Source organism: Nerophis ophidion, linkage group LG14 (assembly GCF_033978795.1).
Source record: "Nerophis ophidion isolate RoL-2023_Sa linkage group LG14, RoL_Noph_v1.0, whole genome shotgun sequence".
NCBI classification, from domain to species: domain Eukaryota; kingdom Metazoa; phylum Chordata; class Actinopteri; order Syngnathiformes; family Syngnathidae; genus Nerophis; species Nerophis ophidion.
The window spans coordinates 7,168,807-7,188,823 of NC_084624.1; the positions used below are offsets into that span (position 1 = coordinate 7,168,807).

General features: G+C 41.2%; 1 protein-coding gene across 2 annotated transcripts in view; it reads right to left on the minus strand.

The window, feature by feature from the left end:
* LOC133568040 (alpha/beta hydrolase domain-containing protein 17A-like) overlaps positions 1-18,201 on the minus strand; it is a 32,635-nt gene extending 14,434 nt beyond the window's left edge. The window contains exons 1-4 of one of the 2 annotated variants that reach the window (XM_061919747.1): positions 17,996-18,201; positions 14,628-14,713; positions 9,640-10,094; positions 9,362-9,556 (exon numbers count right to left, since the gene is read on the minus strand). In XM_061919747.1, the coding sequence (XP_061775731.1) occupies positions 9,362-9,556; positions 9,640-10,082 (638 nt within the window). In that variant the 5' untranslated portion in view covers positions 10,083-10,094; positions 14,628-14,713; positions 17,996-18,201. Of the gene's footprint in view, positions 1-9,361; positions 9,557-9,639; positions 10,095-14,602; positions 14,714-17,995 lie in introns of both variants that reach the window. The other variant, XM_061919748.1, reaches the window with a different exon arrangement.
* Positions 18,202-20,017: the final 1,816 nt, after the last annotated feature.

Genomic DNA, 20,017 nt, shown 5'->3' on the forward strand with positions numbered 1-20,017 from the left:
GACCCGCTCGACATCCATTGCTTTCGGTCCCCTAGAGAGGGGGGGTTGCCCACATCTGAGGTCCTCTCCAAGGTTTCTCATAGTCAGCATTGTCACTGGCGTCCCACTGGATGTGAATTCTCCCTGCCCACTGGGTGTGAGTTTTCCTTGCCCTTTTGTGGGTTCTTCCGAGGATGTGCAGTCCTTTGAGACATTTGTGATTTGGGGCTATATAAATAAACATTGATTGATTGATTGATATTTCACTACGTCCAGCTTGTAATCTGCAGTACATGATTTCCTTTTCGGTGTCATTTTTGTTCAGCCCTTCTCAGTTACCGCCAACGTTGAAATGATCCCATTTTAATAGCTACAGCAGTAGCATATAGCAGTTAGCATTCCATGACCCACAATGCACTTCTGCCATGACCCTCCCCCGCCAACTTCTTATTGGTTGACGTGTGTGTGACGATTGCCGACATTTTCTCTGTCTCTTCCGCGAATGAGATAAATAATATTATTTGATATTTTACGGTAATGTGTTAATAATTTCACACATAAGTCGCTCCGGAGTATAGGTCGCACCCCCAAACTATGAAAAAAACTGCGACTTATAGTCCGGAAAATACAGTAAACATCTTATGTACTATAGACAGCGATTTTAAACTAGACCAGGGGCGCTCACACTTTTTCTGCAGGCGAGCTACTTTTCAATTGACCAAGTCGAGGAGATCTACCTCATTCCTAATTATAATTTATATTTATTTATTTATGAAAAATACATTTTTGTTAACAAGTTAATGGTGTTTAATGATAATACAAGCATGTTTAACACACATAGATTCCTTTCTTTCATGAAGACAAAAATATAAGTTGGTGTATTACCTGATTCTGATGACTTGCATTGATTGGAATTAGACAGTGGTGCTGACAATGTCCGCATTTTCAAATGGAGGGAAAAAAAAAGTCCTCGTTTCTGTCCAATACCACATGAAAGTGGTTGGATTTGGCATCTCATTTGTCCAACTTGCATACTCGTTTTTAAACACTTTGTTACGAGAGTAGCATATGTGTGTGGCCCTTTAATGTCTGGCAGCAGGTGAGTGACGTCAGTGAGTGTGCGGGTGGGCAAGCAAGTGAGAAAGCGGTCGCTGAGGACGGGGGAGAAATACATTGGCATCAAAATCCGTAGAGCGCTAGCTTGTGCAAGCTAGCTTTCTGAGACTCTTATTTTGTTAGCACAGGCAGGATGAAACAGGTCTTTTATGGTGAAGACAGGAACTGTGCAGTCGGTCTTTAGAGTTTTGACAGTAGGTACGGAGTCTCTAGAAATAAAATGTGTTTCTCTGCATCCGCCCTGTTAGTGTTTTTTTTCTTAAAAACATATAGCATCTCGGTAACAGTTCGAGATGCTACCTCAGTAGATGCATTTAAGTCTCACCTTAAAACTCATCTGTATACTCTAGCCTTTAAATAGACCTCCTTTTTAGACCAGTTGATCTGCCGCTTCTTTTCTTTCCCCTATGTCCCCCCCTCCCTTGTGGAGGGGGTCCGGTCCGATGACCATGGATGAAGTACTGGCTGTCCAGAGTCGAGACCCAGGATGGACCGCTCGTCGGGACCCAGGATGGACCGCTCGCCTGTATCGATTGGAGAAATCTCTACGCTGCTGATCCGCCTCCGCTTGAGATGGTCTCCTGTGGACGGGACTCTCGCTGCTGTCTTAGATCCGCTTTGAACTGAACTCTCGCAGCTGTGTTGGCGCCACTATGGATTGAACTTTCACAGCATCATGTTAGACCCGCTCGACATCCATTGTGGGGGAGTTGCCCACATCTGAGGTCCTCTCCAAGGTTTCTCATAGTCAGCATTGTCACTGGCGTCCCACTGGATGTGAATTCTCCCTGCCCACTGGGTGTGAGTTTTCCTTGCCCTTTTGTGGGTTCTTCCGAGGATGTTGTAGTCGTAATGATTTGTGCAGTCCTTTGAGACATTTGTGATTTGGGGCTATATAAATAAACATTGATTGATTGATTGATTGATTGATTAAATATGAGCTCGCAGCAGCCAGCGTCATCTCACAAGATCCTCGGGTGCCGAGAATGTCAAACAACTGACGAAAGTGAAGTCTTGGTATGATTGATGATTGCTAATTTTTATGTCTATTTCTTAATGCCTGGCTTGAGATCGACTGACACACCCTCCGAGATCGACCAGTCGATCGCGATCGACGTAATGCCCACCCCTGAACTAGACAAACAAGTCGATGGCGTTTTAAAACCGTGTTTTTATCACCTTCGTCTTTTAGTAAAGGTTAAACCGTTTTTATCTTTTAACCTTTTTGAACAAGTCGTGCATGCTTTTATTTCAAGTGGCCTGGACTACTGCAATGCACTTTATGCTGGCATTAGCCAAAAAGCTCTCTCCCGGTTGCAGTTAGTCCAGACTTTTAACAGGGGCCAGGAAACACCAGCATATAACCCCAATTCTTCAGAGTTTGCACTGGCTCCCTGTTCATTTTAGAATTGATTTTAAGACATTGTTGTTTGTTTTTAAATCTTTACATGGACTGGCACCTCAATATATCTCGGACCTCATCCAAATTTACATTCCTGCGCGCGCTCTGAGGTCCGAGAGCCAGCTCCAGCTCGTGGTGCCCAAGACCAGACTTAAGACCAGGGGAGACAGGGCCTTCTCTGTGGTCGGCCCTAAGCTCTGGAACACTCTGCCGCTCCATGTTCAAACTGCTTCCAAATTGGAGTGTTTTAAGTCTCGTCTTAAGACCCATTTTTAACACTACGTGAGTTGTGTGGTCCTCTGTGTTTTTTATACACTTTGATTTTTGTTTTATTGTTTTAATTGATTTTACCCTTTAAAATAGTTTAAATCATATTTGTTTTTATTGGTTTTATTTGATTTATTTTTTGTTTTATTCAGTCACTGGTGGAGCATAATATTGTTTTTAACATGGCCGTGCAGCACTTAGGAAACGTTATTGTTGTTTGAATGTGCTATATAAATAAAGTGGATTGGATTGGATTGGATTATGTCCATCTCCTTTACTAGTTGAGCCTTGTACGGTTGTACAAGTGTTTGTGGTGTTACAGCATCTTTTGACACAGACTTCTACCCGATTTCTGAAATTATCACTCCACTCATTTTTACCGACATGTTTACAAACGCTTCCCTCCTCCACGGCTCCACGTCTAAACACTTTTACGTTCCCATCCGCCAGCTTCAAACATGCATTAAATTGACCGTTCTGGAGCCATAAATCATTCAACTTGCACTTATCCGTTCTATGCAAGTCATTTAGCTATGCTGTGGGCTTTCCTTGAGTTTTCTCTGCTGCTATGTTAAGCTGATCACGGCACGCTGGCTGATAAAAGTGCGCGATAAGTTCCGCCCGGCGCAGCAAAAGGTTGCCTACTTTGGTTCTGTTTTATGGTTACGTTATAGCGTGACTGGCGTCCTCAAAAATCGTTTAAAAGCAAGACTGAAGTTTATCCATTTATGCATGTTTTAAATACCGCGTTTTTCAAAATATAAGTCGCTCCGGAGTATAAGTCGCACCTTCCGAAAATGCATGATAAAGAAGGAAAAAAACATATATAGGTCGCATTTTTTGGGGAAATTTATTTGATAAAACCCAACACCAAGAATAGACATTTGAAAGGCAATTTAAAATAAATAAAGAATAGTGAACAACAGGATGAATAAGTGTAGGTTATATGAGGCATAAATAACCAACTGCTATGTTAACCTAACATATTATGATGAGTCATTCAAATAACTATAACATATAGAACATGCTATACCTTTACCAAACTATCTGTCACTCCTAATTGCTAAATCCTATGAAATATTATACGTCTATTCTCTTACGTGAATGAGCTAAATCTGGGGTGCCCACACTTTTTCTGCAGGCGAGTTACTTTTCAATTGACCAACTCGAGGGGATCTACCTCATTTATATATATATCATTTATATTTATTTATTTATGAAAGAGACATTTTTGTAAACAAGTTAAATGTGTTTAATGATAATACAAGCATGTGTAACACATATAGATGTCTTTCTTTCACAAAGACAAGAATATAAGTTGGTGTATTACCTGATTCTGATGACTTGCATTGATTGGAATCAGACAGTAATGATAACGCCCACATTTTCAAATGGAGGAGAAAAAAAGTTTTCCTTTCTGTACAATACCACATGAAAGTGGTTGGTTTTTGGCATCTAATTCATCCAGCTTCCATACACTTTACAAGAGAAACATTGCCGGCAAATTCCGTAGCTTGCTTGATTGACATTCACGGCACCCGAGGGTCTTGTGAGATGACGCTGGCTGCTGCCAGTTCATTATTATGAAAAAATGACAGAGAGGAAGGCGAGAAACACTTTTTATTTCAAAAGACTTTCGCGCCGTCCCTTCCGTCAAAACTCTAAAGGCCGACTGCACATTTCCTATCTTCACATCACTTGTGCACGCCAGCTTTCTGAGGGATCGCTTGTGCACGCCAGTTTTCCGAGACTCTGTATTTAGTTAGCGCAGGCAGCATGAAGCAGGGCTTTTATTGTGAAGATAGGAAATGTGCAGTCGGCCTTTAGAGTTTTGACGGAAGATACGACGCGAGAGTCTGTTGAAATAAAAAGTGTTTCTCGCCTTCCTCTCGGTCATATTTTCATAATAATGATCTTGCAGCAGCCAGCGTCATCTCACAAGACCCTCCGGTACCGTGAATGTCATTTAAGTGACGTCTTGGTGAAGATTGATGATCACTCATTTTTAGGTCTATTTTTTTTAAAAGCCTGGCTGGAGATCGACTGACACACCCCCCGCGGTCGACTGGTAGCTCGCGATCGACGTAATGGGCACCCCTGAGCTAAATAATATTATTTGATATTTTACGGTGATGTGTTAATAATTCCACACATAAGTCGCTCCGGAGTATAAGTCGCACCCCCGCCCAAACAAACTATGAAAAAAACTGCGACTTATAGTCTGAAAAATACGGTAATACAATATTTCAAAATTGTATTTAAGACCCCCTTATGGGCCGGCGTGGCTCGGTTGGTAGAGCAGCCGTGTCAGCAACTTGAGGGTTCCAGGTTCGATCCCCGCTTCTGCCATTTTAGTCACTGCCGTTGTGTCCCTGGGCAAGACACTTCACCCACTTGCTCCCAGTGCCACCCACACTGCTTTAAATGTAACTTAGATAATGGGTTAAGCGCTTTGAGTCACTAGAGAAACGCGCTATATAATTCACTTCACATTTATGAGATTTCAGTAGAATTTTTGACATTTTAAGGCAGGGGTCGGGAACCTTTTTGACTGAAAGAGCCAAGAAGCCAAATATTTTAGAATGTATTTACTTGAGAGCCATATAATATTTTTTTAACACTGAACACAACTAAACGCGTGCATTTTTAAGTAAGACCAACATTTCTAGAGTATAATAGGTCTCTTATTCTTTGTAATAACATTGTTATTCTGAAGCTAAATGTGGAGGGGGCGTGGCCTGCGGGCCTGCAGCGAAGCGGGGTGTTGCCAGGATCGGCCTCGAAATCAGCGACAGGTGTATAGATGGCCCACCCGGGCCTTGTTATCTAATCACCTGTCGCTCTGTTATAAGCAGCAGCCAGGAGGAGAGACGGCGTTGGGGCTGGGGCTGGAGCCAGAGCGCGAGCGAGACCGAAAGAGAAAAAGACAATTGCTGGAAAGCAACTGAGAGACTAATTGAAAAATAAAAAAATATTGTAACCCTGAAACAAGCTCTCATGTCGGTGCTTGGTGGTCTGAAGAACCCCCAGGAGGGAAAGCCCCACACTAACCAATAATAAATAAATAACTTCTTACCTTTAACGCAACTTCTTGAACAGGTGCGGTAAAAAACGGATGGATGGATTAAAAATGCATGTTTTATATTTTGAACGTTATTTTTAACACTGTGATTACAAGTGGAATTATTCATTACTTACCATGTTAAGCAATGTCAGCTCAGATTTATCCGAGAGCCAGATGCAGTCATCAAAAGAGCCACATCTGGCTCGCGAGCCATAGGTTCCCTACCCTACCCTTACGTATAAAATACTACACGGTCTAGCTCCAGCCTATCTTGCCGATTGTATTGTACCGTATGTCCCGGCAAGAAATCTGCGTTCAAAAGACTCCGGCTTATTAGTGATTCCTAGAGCCCAGAAAAAGTCTGCGGGCTATAGAGCGTTTTCCGTTCGGGCTCCAGTACTCTGGAATGCCCTCCCGGTAACAGTTCGAGATGCTACCTCAGTAGAAGCATTTAAGTCTCACCTTAAAACTCATCTGTATACTCTAGCCTTTAAATAGACCTCCTTTTTAGACCAGTTGATCTGCCGCTTCTTTTCTTTCTCCTATGTCCCCCCCTCCCTTGTGGAGGGGGTCCGGTCCGATGACCATGGATGAAGTACTGGCTGTCCAGAGTCGAGACCCAGGATGGACCGCTCGTCGGGACCCAGGATGGACCGCTCGCCTGTATCGGTTGGGGACGTCTCTATGCTGCTGATCCGCTTGAGATGGTTTCCTGTGGACGGGACTCTCGCTGCTGTCTTGGATCCGCTTGAACTGAACTCTCGCGGCTGTGTTGGAGCCACTATGGATTGAACTTTCACAGTATCATGTTAGACCCGCTCGACATCCATTGCTTTCGGTCCCCTAGAGAGGGGGGGTTCCCCACATCTGAGGTCCTCTCCAAGGTTTCTCATAGTCAGCATTGTCACTGGCGTCCCACTGGATGTGAATTCTCTCTGCCCACTGGGTGTGAGTTTTCCTTGCCCTTTTGTGGGTTCTTCCGAGGATGTTGTAGTCGTAATGATTTGTGCAGTCCTTTGAGACATTTGTGATTTGGGGCTATATAAATAAACATTGATTGATTGATTGATACCCCTGTTTTAAGGCCTTAAATTTAAATTGTTGGATTGAAGACTTTTTTAGACCCCACAAATACCTGTATTATAAGTGTTTGCGTACCTGTTTTAGGTGTATTATTTCCTTTGGGAACAATTTATTTGGCTTTCTTTGGACCGAGAGGCGGGAATTTTTGGGCACCCCCCAATTTGATAAAGATTTAGGAGTTACGATTATTATTAATGGATCTTTAATTTATTTATATTGAGGCAGTTTTACGTTTTTTTTTTCACTAAATAAGTATTTATAACTGGCTTATGTTGTATTTTTGCTTTGTATAATGTTTGATAATGTATGTATTCTTTGTATTTTTATTTTTGTATGCTCCTATACGGATCCCAGGAAGACAAGCAATAAACAATAACTTGCAACTTTAAAAAAACAATTCATTTGGAAAATTAAACAGATAAATTAATTCCCACATGTATTAAATTAATGAAAATGTGTGCAAAACGGGACCATAAGTGCCTGATAGTAAAAGAGCTGGGTGGATCTCTCAGTGAGATGGCATGACTTTATTAACAATAAAAAAAAATCCATTAGATTATTGACGTTTTTTAAATCGATTCAATAATCGTCCATGTCCGACTATCAATGCATCTAAAAATTGATCATTTCCCTGACCTCTACAAAGCGCTATTGAAAACAGAGGTACAGGGATGATGTTCAAAAACCGGTTCTCCCGATTGTTCCATAAGAAAAGAACCGATTCCATGGATTCGAATCCCTATTTGAGAAACGGTTCCCGTTGTAGAAAGCCACTACAGTAAAGAAAACGATTTTGTTCTTTATTCGAACCAGGAAATGACGTGGCTCAGTCATTCGGCGGCAGATACAGAAGCAGCAACAACAACAAAGGACCGGAAAAAAACGCTTGGCTTCACTTTACTAAGAAACACGACCAGGAAACGGCTATCTACCATTATTGCCGGGCTTTGCCTTCCTGGACAAACATGTTCAGGCCGTACATAATCTGAAGGTTAGAGAAGCAGCGACAGAGATGAGGAAGCCCGCCCCTCTTCCTCCGCTTCAACCTGCAGTCCAAGCGATAGTGCCGGTGAGTAACTAACATTAACTGCTGCAGGTTCATTTCCATATCTGCTCACATGTAGTCTTTAGGCTAAAATAACGTTACCTCTTATGTCAAACAGGACTGCAGTAATGTTAGCTGGACTAACGTTACCTAAGCATAGTCAGTGGCCAACGGTAACGTTACCGTTAGCCTTTTTGTATGTGTGTGATAACGTTAACGGTATCTTGTACACCACTCCATTTTAAATTGCCTTTCAAATGTCTATTCTTGGTGTTGGCTTTTATCAAATAAATTTCCCCCGAAAATGCGACTTATACTCCACTGCGACGTATATATGTTTTTTTCTTTCTTTATTATGCATTTTATCTTGCCGATTGTATTGTACCATATGTCCCGGCAAGAAATCTGCGTTCAAAAGACTCCGTTTTCATTTCGGGCTCCAGTACTCTGGAATGCCCTCCCGGTAAAAGTTCGAGATGCCACCTCAGTAGAAGCATTTAAGTCTCACCTTAAAACTCATTTGTATACTCTAGCCTTTAAATAGACTCCCTTTTTAGACCAGTTGATCTGCCGTTTCTTTTCTTTTTCTCCTATGTCCCACTCTCCCTTGTGGAGGGGGTCCGGTCCGATCCAGTGGCCATGTACTGCTCGCCTGTATCGATTGGAGACATCTCTACGCTGCTGATCCGCCTCCGCTTGAGATGGTCTCCTGTGGACGGGACTCTCGCTGCTGTCTTAGATCCGCTTTGAACTGAACTCTCGCAGCTGTGTTGGCGCCACTATGGATTGAACTTTCACAGCATCATGTTAGACCCGCTCGACATCCATTGCTTTCGGTCCCCTCTGAGGTCCTCTCCAAGGTTTCTCATAGTCAGCATTGTCACTGGCGTCCCACTGGATGTGAATTCTCCCTGCCCACTGGGTGTGAGTTTTCCTTGCCCTTTTGTGGGTTCTTCCGAGGATGTTGTAGTCGTAATGATTTGTGCAGCCCTTTGAGACACTAGTGATTTAGGGCTATATAAGTAAACATTGATTGATTGATTGATTTTTGGCAGGTGCGACTTATATTCCGGAGCGACTTATAGTCCGAAAAATACGGTACTAAAAAAAGTTTCAAGCAATCCAATAATACAGCAACCTATCTAGACTATATTATTGGTTCAATAATTGCATCGAAATCGATAATTTCTTAACAAACATCATCCCAACAGAGGTACACCTGTACAGTTTGTAATGGTTTGTTTCAGTGACTACTCTTATTCATATTGGGAACAGTTAAAAAACTGCATAGAACTTGCATTTGGTTGGCTTTTACAGGTAGAACGATTGGAAAACACACTTAAGTAAAACTAAGCACACCTGACACAAAAACAGTGGGTATAAAAGGTCATTAATACAATCTTACCTGGAGCGCAAGGCGTGCCAGGCGGCGTCAATGTCAGCATAAAGGTTTTTCTCTGATGGTTTGCCAGTGCTAACCCCATAGCCTGAGTAATCGTACGAGAATATGTTGCAGTTGATGCGCGTTCCTAAGCCGATGTAAAAACTGCTCATCTGACCAAGGTCCACTGCGTTGCCGTGTGAAAACAACACGGTGAACCTGAGGAGCGAAAGTAGAGCAGTTAGTGGGATGTAGACTGCAAACATCGGCAGTAAAGTGCCGTCTGGAAGCGGTGTAGTCACCTGGCGTTAGGGGCACAGCGTATATACATACATCCCACCCTGTTGCCTCTGCTGGACCTGGTCAGGAACACGTCCGTCACGTCCAGCTCTCTCTGAGAATACTGAAACTCTGCCCGCTCTGTGAGATGCAGCTTCCACCTGCTTTCGCATCCACCCGCGGCACCGGAACCTCCGCTTCCGCCGCCGCCGGTGCCGCCGCCGCCTCCCCGGTCGCCGCCGCTGCCGGCGCCGAGCCGCGAACGCAGGCCGGGAGCTCCCAGGGAGGGGAGGGGAGCCCCGGAGCTGGGCCCGGACGCGGCTCCGGCACCGGCACTGGGATCTGGGTCAGGGAGGAGGGCGTAGGTGGGCTCTGGAGGGAGGAAAGCTAATTTGGCGGCGATGCGGCTGGGGCAAGGAGGACAGCAGAACAGGCAGCATAGCTCTCGTATGGACAGACCATTCATCTTCTAGTGGACCTAAAAGACACAATTACACAATCACGTCAACAACAGAGGAATCCTAAAGGTTTAAATTAGATATGTGGAGACATGTCATAATAATAACTTAAAGGCAACTGCACTTTTTGGGGAGTTTTGCCTATCGTTCACAATCATTATGAGAGACAAGAAGACACATGACTTTTTTTAGGGGGGGGTTAAGGATGATAAAAACATACTTTCAAAATGCAGCTAATGAGAGCCACAGTTGGAGCCTTTAAAGGCCCCTAAAACAGTTTCAAAACCCTCCATCAATGTTTCATACACACTGCAAGTATATAAATAATGTAGTAACAGACACCTTCATAACAATATGTAATATGTACAATATACACAGTGCATGTATATTTATAATGTAGTAACAGACACATCCATAACAATATGTAATATGTACAATATACACAGTGCATGTATATATATATAATGTAGTAACAGACACCTTCATAACAATATGTAATATGTACAATATACACACACAAATGTTACATACATACATATATATATATATATATATATATATATATATATATATACACTGCAAGTATATAAATAATGTAGTAACAGACACCTTCATAACAATATGTAATATGTACAATATACACACACAAATGTTATATATATATACTGCAAGTATATAAATAATGTAGTAACAGACACCTTCATAACAATATGTAATAGTTACAAAATACACACTGCAAGTATATAATGTAGTAACAGACACCTTAATAACAATATGTAATAAATATAATATACACACACAAATTGTATATATATATATATATATATATATATATATATGTATATATATATATTAGGGGTGTAACGGTACACAAACATTTCAGTTCGGTACGTACCTCGGTTTAGAGGTCACGGTTCGGTTCATTTTCGGTACAGTAAGAAAACCACAAAATATACATTTTTGGGTGTTTTATTTACCACATTTGAAACAATGGCTTTATCATTTTAACATTGGGAACACTATAATAATTCTGCCCACATTAAGGGCCTACTGAAAGCCACTACTAGCGACCACGCAGTCTGATAGTTTATATATCAATGATGAAATATTAACATTGCAACACATGCCAATACGGCCTTTTTAGTTTACTAAATTACAATTTTAAATTTCCCGGGTTTTTTTTATTGAAAACGTCGCGTAATGATGACGTGTACGTGTGACGTCACGGGCTGTTATGAGTATGAGCGCTGCACACACACACACAGCTAAAAGTCGTCTGCTTTAACGGCATAATTACACAGTATTTTGGACATCTGTGTTGCTGAATCTTTTGCAAATTGTTCAATTAATATTGGAGAAGTCAAAGCAGAAAGATGGAGTTGGGAAGTTTTAACCTTTAGCCACACAAACACACGGTGATTCCTTGTTTAAAATTTACGGACATGAAACTTTACTATGTATCACAGCGGACATGGATCCCAACCAAATGTCAACCAGCAGGTTTCGGTGAGAAAATTGTGGTTAAAAAGTCGCCTCTTACTGGATATCAGCTGAGCTTGTGCCTCCCATACAGTTGCCGTCGACTTCCCTGAGACACTGCGTGTCAACACCTGGCCGTGGACGTACACTTCCGACTATCAGGTACTGTTAAACTCACTAAAACACTAGCAACACAATAGAAATATAAAGGATTTCCCAGAATTATCCTAGTAAATGTCTATTAAAATATATAAATCCGTCTCAATGCAACGCGATTGCAATTGGATTTTCTTTTTTTTTAAACTTTTTTTTGGGTTTGTTTTTTTCTAGTCCGTCGCTATCAATATCCTTTAACACGAATCTTTCATCTTCGCTCAAATTAATGGGGAAATTGTCGTGTTCTCGGTCTGAATAGCTGTTTTTGTTGGAGGCTCCCATTAAAATCAATGTGAATATATGAGGAGAACATCAACATGTGACATCATTGTCTGCGACTTCCGGTAGAGTCAGGGCTTTTCTCCAGTTGCCAACTTTATCGTGGATGTTCTCTACTAAATCCTTTCAGCAAAAATATGGCAATATCGCGAAATGATCAGGTATGACACATAGGATGGACCTGCTATCCCCGTTTAAATAAGAAAATCTCATTTCAGTAGGCCTTTTATCCACATTAAACTGCCTGTTGTTGTTTTTTTGATTAAATAAATTGACAAAACCTTTCTACTACATATAAAAAGTGCAACATTAAACAGTTTCAAGTCAACTCATCGTGCTTAATTTGTTACTGCATTTGGAAAGCCTGTATTTGACTTTTATTATGTAAATGTTATATTTTTGTCAACATGTGATAGCAGGGACCCTGCCATTCAAAACTAGGCTGCTACATTATTAATGATTCATTTAACTATAGCTGAAAAAACAGTACAATAGCAATAGGAGAGACTATTCATCCCTAAACACCATGGACTTCATGTTAGTTCATTTGAAATAACAGAAGGAGAGGCTTTGCTGCCCCTAACACACGCACACACAAGCACACGCACAGGGCAAAATGAGCTAACATTACGCTAAAAGCTAATTAGCCTTCACCTCAAGCCAGAACTGCGAGTGAGCTGAGCGAGCAGTTTAAGTTTCTAGAAGGTCAACGGGCTCATAGGGATGTTAGTAATAGTTGTGACTGGGAAGTGTTTTTTTTAATTTGGGGAAAGTCCGATGTCCGCTGCTAAACACATGTCTGCTCGACGCTGAAGGATTGACAACATGCGTTCTGAATACGCACTGCTGATTGGTAGGTAGGTCTTTATTGTCATTGCAACAAGTACAACGAAACTTTGTTTTCAGCACAAACCTGTTCAAGATTAGACAAACAGTGTACAGGGTTACAGAACAAGAACGCTGATGGGTCGCCATAAGGCGCCCCGTAAAAGATGGGAAAAAGGTAAACGCTGGGGAAGGATGAGTAAAAAAATACAATCCAGACTAGGCTCCTAAGGGGGCCCAGTTCGGAGTGAGAAAAAACCTCCATAGCAAAGCACATATACATATTACAACATACATCTCGAGATATCTAGCAACAGAGGGAAGGTAGTTCAAGGCTGTTACATCGCTCTGAATACGCACTGCTGATTGGCTTTGTATGTAACCAATCAGATGGTTGTGTGGGCGGGACAATGCTGGGTGCTCAGACAGAGGCAGAAAGCAGAGCAGCTTGTGAAGACTTTAGCTTACAAAGTCGTTCGATACGCCTCTGAACCGGACCGAAACCCCCGTACCGAAACGGTTTAATACAAACACACGTACTGTTACACCCCTAATACATATATATATATATATATATATATATATATATATATATATATATATATATATATATATTAGGGGTGTAACGGTACCGTATATATAACAGTGTAACGGTACGGTATATATACAGTATATATACAGTATATATATATATATATATATATATATATATATATATATATATATATATATATATATATATATATGAGGGGTTAGTGCGTCTGCCTCACAATACGAAGGTCCTGCAGCCCTGGGTTCAAATCCCGGCTCGGGATTTTTCTGTGTGGAGTTTGCATGTTCTCCCCGTGAATGCGTGGGTTCCCTCCGGGTACTCCGGCTTCCTCCCACTTCCAAAGACATGCACCTGGGGATAAGTTGATTGGCAACACTAAATTGGCCCTAGTGTGTGAATGTGAGTGTGAATGTTGTCTGTCTATCTGTGTTGGCCCTGCGATAAGGTGGCGACTTGTCCAGGGTGTACCCTGCCTTCCGCCCGATTGTAGCTGAGATAGGCGCCAGCGCCCCCCGCGACTCCGAAAGGGAATAAGCGGTAGAAAATGGATGGATGGATATATACATACATATAATGTGGTAACAGACATCATAACAATTTGTAATATGTACAATATACAAACTGCAAGTATCTATATAATTTAGTAACAGACACCTTCATAACAATATGTACAATATTCAATGTATTTTGGTCATTATAATCAGCAGTGGTACTTCCTTCTTTGGCACATTTATATCCGTTTCCATAGCAGTGTACATCTAAATTCCGGCACCTACTGTGTTTTCCGACTTACGCCAACAAACACGCGAGTGTCTTGTAATCATGGCAGACTTGGTAACAGATAACGAAGAAGACTATTTTTGGACAAACGAGGATTCACAACTTCATATTTTTGAAGCTGAATATGTGAGGATGAGCTGCTGCTAATGGAAGCGAGCACAAAGGAAAGATGGGTGAAACGTTGGAGCAGACAGAAGCCGAGAGAGTGACCTCGGTGTGATTTTGTCAAGCTGTAATTCTGTAACTTTCGAGAATTGATTGCTACCATTAGCTGCATTGCGAGCTACCTAGAACGAGCCAATGTATATGTGTTAGAAAGCAAGAAAAACAAAAACCTTTTGTCTTGTCCCTCATAACGATTGTGAACGATAGACAAAATTCCAATAAAAGTCCAGTCCTTTAAGATAAATGAAAAACAAGTGCATCAAAGTAACCAGGAGGATGTCCAGCACATACCCTTGTCTTTATATCATGACTTTACCTGGATTCAAGAGTCCCTGGGTTTGGAAATGGACTGGCACACAACCGTGCCAAGATCTTCTCCTCTAGTCACTTAACCTGAAGGACCTTAAAATAAACAAACATAGGGTGTTGACGTTATTACAATATTTATTTGTAAACCCCAGAATTTCATCTACAGCTTCATCTCTCAGAACAATGTCCAAACAAAATAACATACAAACACATACATTGTCCTGAAGAATTTGGAGGTAATCATCCTTTTTCATTGTCGCATTTAAAGCAGCAGTTCCATTGGCAGCAAAACAGGCCCAGAGCATGATACTCCCACCACCATGCTTGACAACAGGGGTGGTGTTCCTGGGTTTAAAGGCCTCAACTTTTCTCCTCCAAACATATTGCTGAATATTGTGGCCAAACAGCTCATTTTTTGTTTCATCTGACCAAAGTACTTTCCTCCAGAAGGTCTTAACTTTGTCCATGTGATGTCAGATGAAACAAAAATTTAGCTGTTTGGCCACAATACCCTGCAATATGTTTGGAGGCATTATGTTCTTTACAGCTTTTGACCACGACTGTATATTAAACATCTGTAAAAGATCAAATTTTGTCGAATATCTTTACCCTTCGATATTCATAAAGTATACAGTGCATTTACGTTGTGTGGATGTTGATGGATAATGTTTAAGATGTGGTCATTGATGACATGTGTGACATCATAATGTTTAAGATGTGGTCATTGATGACATGTGTGACATCATAATGTTTAAGATGCGGTCATTGATGACATGTGTGACGTCATAATGTTTAAGATGTGGTCATTAATGACATGTGTGACGTCATAATGTTTAAGATGCGGTCATTGATGACATGTGTGACATCATAATGTTTAAGATGCGGTCATTGATGACATGTGTGACGTCATAATGTTTAAGATGCGGTCATTGATGACATGTGTGACGTCATAATGTTTAAGATGCGGTCATTGATGACATGTGTGACGTCATAATGTTTAAGATGCGGTCATTGATGACATGTGTGACATCATAATGTTTAAGATGCGGTTACTGATGACATGTGTGACATCATAATGTTTAAGGTGCGGTCATTGATGACGTGGGCCGTCATAGCGGCAAAGACGAGGTGGTTGATGACATGTGTGACGTCATAATGTTTAAGACGCGGTCATTGATGACAAGTGTGACATCATAATGTTTAAGATGGGATCATTTATAATGTTGAAAACGCGGCCATTGATGACATGTGTGACGTCAAAATGTTGAAGACGCGGCGATTGATGACATGTGTAACGTAATAACGGTTAAGACGCGGTCATTGATGACAGGTGTGACGACATAATGTTTAGGATGCGGTCATTGATGACATGTGTGACATCATAATGTTTAAGATGCGGGCATTGATGACATGTGTGACGTCATAATGTTTAAGACGTGGTCATTGATGACATGTGTGACGTCATAATGTTTAAGACGCGGTTACTGATGACATGTGTGACATCATAATGTTTAAGGTGCGGTCATTGATGACGTGGGCCGTCATAACGGTAAAGACGAGGTGGTTGATGACATGTGTGACGTCATAATGTTTAAGATGAGGTCATTGATGACATTTGTGACGTCATAATGTTGAAGAGGCAGTGATTAATGACATGTGTGACGTCATAACGGTTCACACGCGGTCATTGATGACATGTGTGACGACATAATGTTTAAAACGCGGTCATTGATGACAAGTGTGACATCATAATGTTTAATATGGGATCATTTATGACATCATAATGTTGAAGACGCGGCCATTGATGACATGTGTGACATCTTAATGTTGAAGACGCGGTGATTGATGACGTGTGTGACGTCATAACGGTTAAGACGTGGTCATTGATGACGTGTGTGATGTCATAATGTTTAAGACGTGGTCATTGAAGACATGTGTGACGTCATAATGTTTAAGATGCGGTTACTGATGACATGTGTGACATCATAATGTTTAAGGTGCGGTCATTGATGACGTGGGCCGTCATAACGGTAAAGACGAGGCGATTGATGACATGTGTGACGTCATAATATTTAAGACGTGGTCATTGATGACATGTGTGACGTCATAATATTTAAGACGCGGTCATTGATGACAAGAGTGAAGTCATAATGTTTAAGATGCGGTCATTGATGACATGTGTGACGTCATAATGTTTAAGATGCGGTCATCGTTGATGACATGTGTGACGTCATAACGTTTAGATGCGGTCATCGATGACATGTGTGACGTCATAATGTTTAAAACGCGGCCATTGATGACATGTGTGAAGTCATAATGTTTAAGATGCGGTCATTGATGACGTGTGTGACGTCATAATGTTTAAGATGAGGACATCTTTTTTGTAAGGGGCGCTGGAAGCCGGCAGACCTGTCAGCGATCCTGTTCTGTCTCCCTGTAATGTTTGTCTAAACTTGAATGGGATTGTGCTGAAAATTTTAATTTTCCTGAAGGAACTCTCCTGACGGAATAAATAAAGTACTATCTAATCTAATCTAATCTAATTAATGACACGTGTGAAGTCATAAAGTTTAAGATGCGGTCATTGATGACATGTGTGACGTCATAATGTTTAAGATGCGGTCATTGATAACATGTGTGATGTCATAATGTTTAAGATGGGATCATTTATGACATCCTAATGTTGAAAACGCGGCCATTGATGACATGTGTGACGTCATAATGTTTAAGATGCGGTCATTGATAACATGTGTGATGTCATAATGTTTAAGATGGGATCATTTATGACATCCTAATGTTGAAAACGCGGCCATTGATGACATGTGTGACGTCATAATGTTTAAGATGGGATCATTTATGACATCATAATGTTGAAGATGCGGTCAATGATTACATGTGTGATGTCATAATGTTTAAGATGGGATCATTTACGACATCATAATGTTTAAGATGCGGTCATTGATGACATGTGTGACGACATAATGTTGAAGATGAGGTCATTGATGACGTCATGTTTAAGACGTGGTCATGGACGACATGTGTGACATCATAATGTTTAAGACATGGTCATTGATGACATGTGTGACGTCATAATGTTGAAGACGTGGTCATCGATGACATGTGTGACGTCATAATGTTGAAGACGCGGCCATTGATGACAGGTGTGACGTCACTGACATGCTAATGAAGCATCTTGGGTGATAACCTCTAACGCGAGCCCTCGCTGTGTTTGAGCTGGCCTCCACCGCGACGTGTAGTCCACATAGTCATGTTGACGCCGGGCAGGCAGTACAATGGCGGCAAAGTGTCCAAATCAAGGCTAGCAGTGTTAGCATGGAGGTGCTAGCAGTGTTAGCATGGGAGCTAGCTACTTACCAGTTGACGGCGCGTCGTGAGAAGGGCTGCTGTGCTCCTCTTTGTACACATAAGCACCACAACACGTCGACAATCCTCTCTGTGTCTGGACATGGATGGTTTTACTCAAGCAAACCGACGGCGGCTAACAAGATAACATTTATGGCTACGAGAGTTTTTTTTTTTTTTTTTTCCTCCAGCTCTGAGGATTACATCCGGAAGTGACGTCATCTTGTCAAGAAAACTTTATTGCGACGCGCTCGGTGAACAATTGAACATACACACGTTACTAAATAATATTATATAGTATTCAATCACATTATACTATATTAAATCATAATAAATAGTCCATCTTTTGACTAGTGCTAATCATTTTCAGGGCGGCAAGGGGTTGGGGCTTAATTTTTTATTATATTATATTATCCATTAGGGGGGTGGGAAAAAAATGATTCAAATACAAATCGCGATTCTCACGTTGTGCGATTCAGAATTGGTTCTCTTTTTTTTTTTAATCGATTTTTTAAATTTTCTTATTTATTTTTATTTTTTTTTATCAATTCAACAAAACAATACACAGCAATACCATAACAATGCAATCCAATTCCAAAACAGAACCTGAGCCAGCAACACTCAGAACTGCAATAAACAGAGCAATTGAGAGGAGACACAAACACCACACAGAACAAACCAAAAGTAGTGAAACAAAAATGAATATTATCAACAACAGTATCAATATTAGTTATAATTTCAGCATAGCAGTGATTAAAAATCCCTCATTGACATTATCATTAGACATTTATACAAATAAAAATAAAGAACAATAGTGTCACAGTGGCTTACACTTGCATCGCATCTCATAAGCTTGACAACACACTGTGTCCAATGTTTTCACAAAGATAAAATAAGTCATATTTTTGGTTCGTTTAATACACGGGTGTCAAACTCTGGCCCGCGTTCTCTACAACCTGTCGTCACATCCGCTTTTCCTCCGTACAAACAGCGTGCCGGTCCAGTCACATAATATTTACGGCTTTTACACACACATAAGTGAATGCAAGTCATACTTGGTCAACAGCCATACAGGTCACACTGAGGATGGCCGTAGAAACAACTTTAACACTGTTGCAAATATGCGCCACACTGTGAACGCACGGCAAACAAGAATGACAAACACATTTCGGGAGAACATCTGCACCATAACACAACGTAAACACAATAGAAGAAATACCCAGAACCCCAGTGCCCCACTAACTTTTCTGGGGCACTACAATATACACCCATGCTACCACCAAACCCAACTCCCTAGCTTGTTCAATATTCAATGCAAAACTTGTTTGGGTCCCTATTAAAAGGTTAATTCGTTCAACCTTGGCCCGCGGCTTTGTTCAGTTTTAAATTTTGGCCCCACTCTGTATTTGAGTTTGTATAATCAAATCGCGACCCAAAGAATCGATATTGAATCGAATCGTGGGACACCCAAAGATTCGCAGCCCTATTATCCATCCAGCCATCCCTTTTCGATTATATTATATTACCGTATTTCCTTGAATTGTCGCCGGGGCGCTAATTAATTTAAAACCTCTTCTCACTCCTGCGCATACCAAAGGCATGCAGTAAAAGTAAGCATGCGCTAATTATTTCAAAACCTCTTCTCACTCCGGCACTTACCAAAGGCATGCAGTAAAAATTTGAGTGTGGTGTAAGGATACCATCATGAAAAGCACATTTAATAAAAAAAAAACATTATTATGGTCTTACCTTTACTTGTAAATATAGTCCATGACAGCTCTTTCTGATCAAAAGCTTGTTTATAGAAATCTTCCTTATCTTTCTTCAGTTTTAAAAGTCTCTCTGTCTCGATGGAGATCTTCCTTTATTACCTCCTCCAGCACATATCACGTCACTCATTTCACTTCTGCAGCCGAGTAGTCGCAAGAAGGATCACTAGCGCCCTCTACCACCAGGAGGCGGGACTCATTTAATGACTCATATTTGACGGACGAAGCTACGGTATAATGAGGGTCTCAAGTCGTCGTCTTGCGG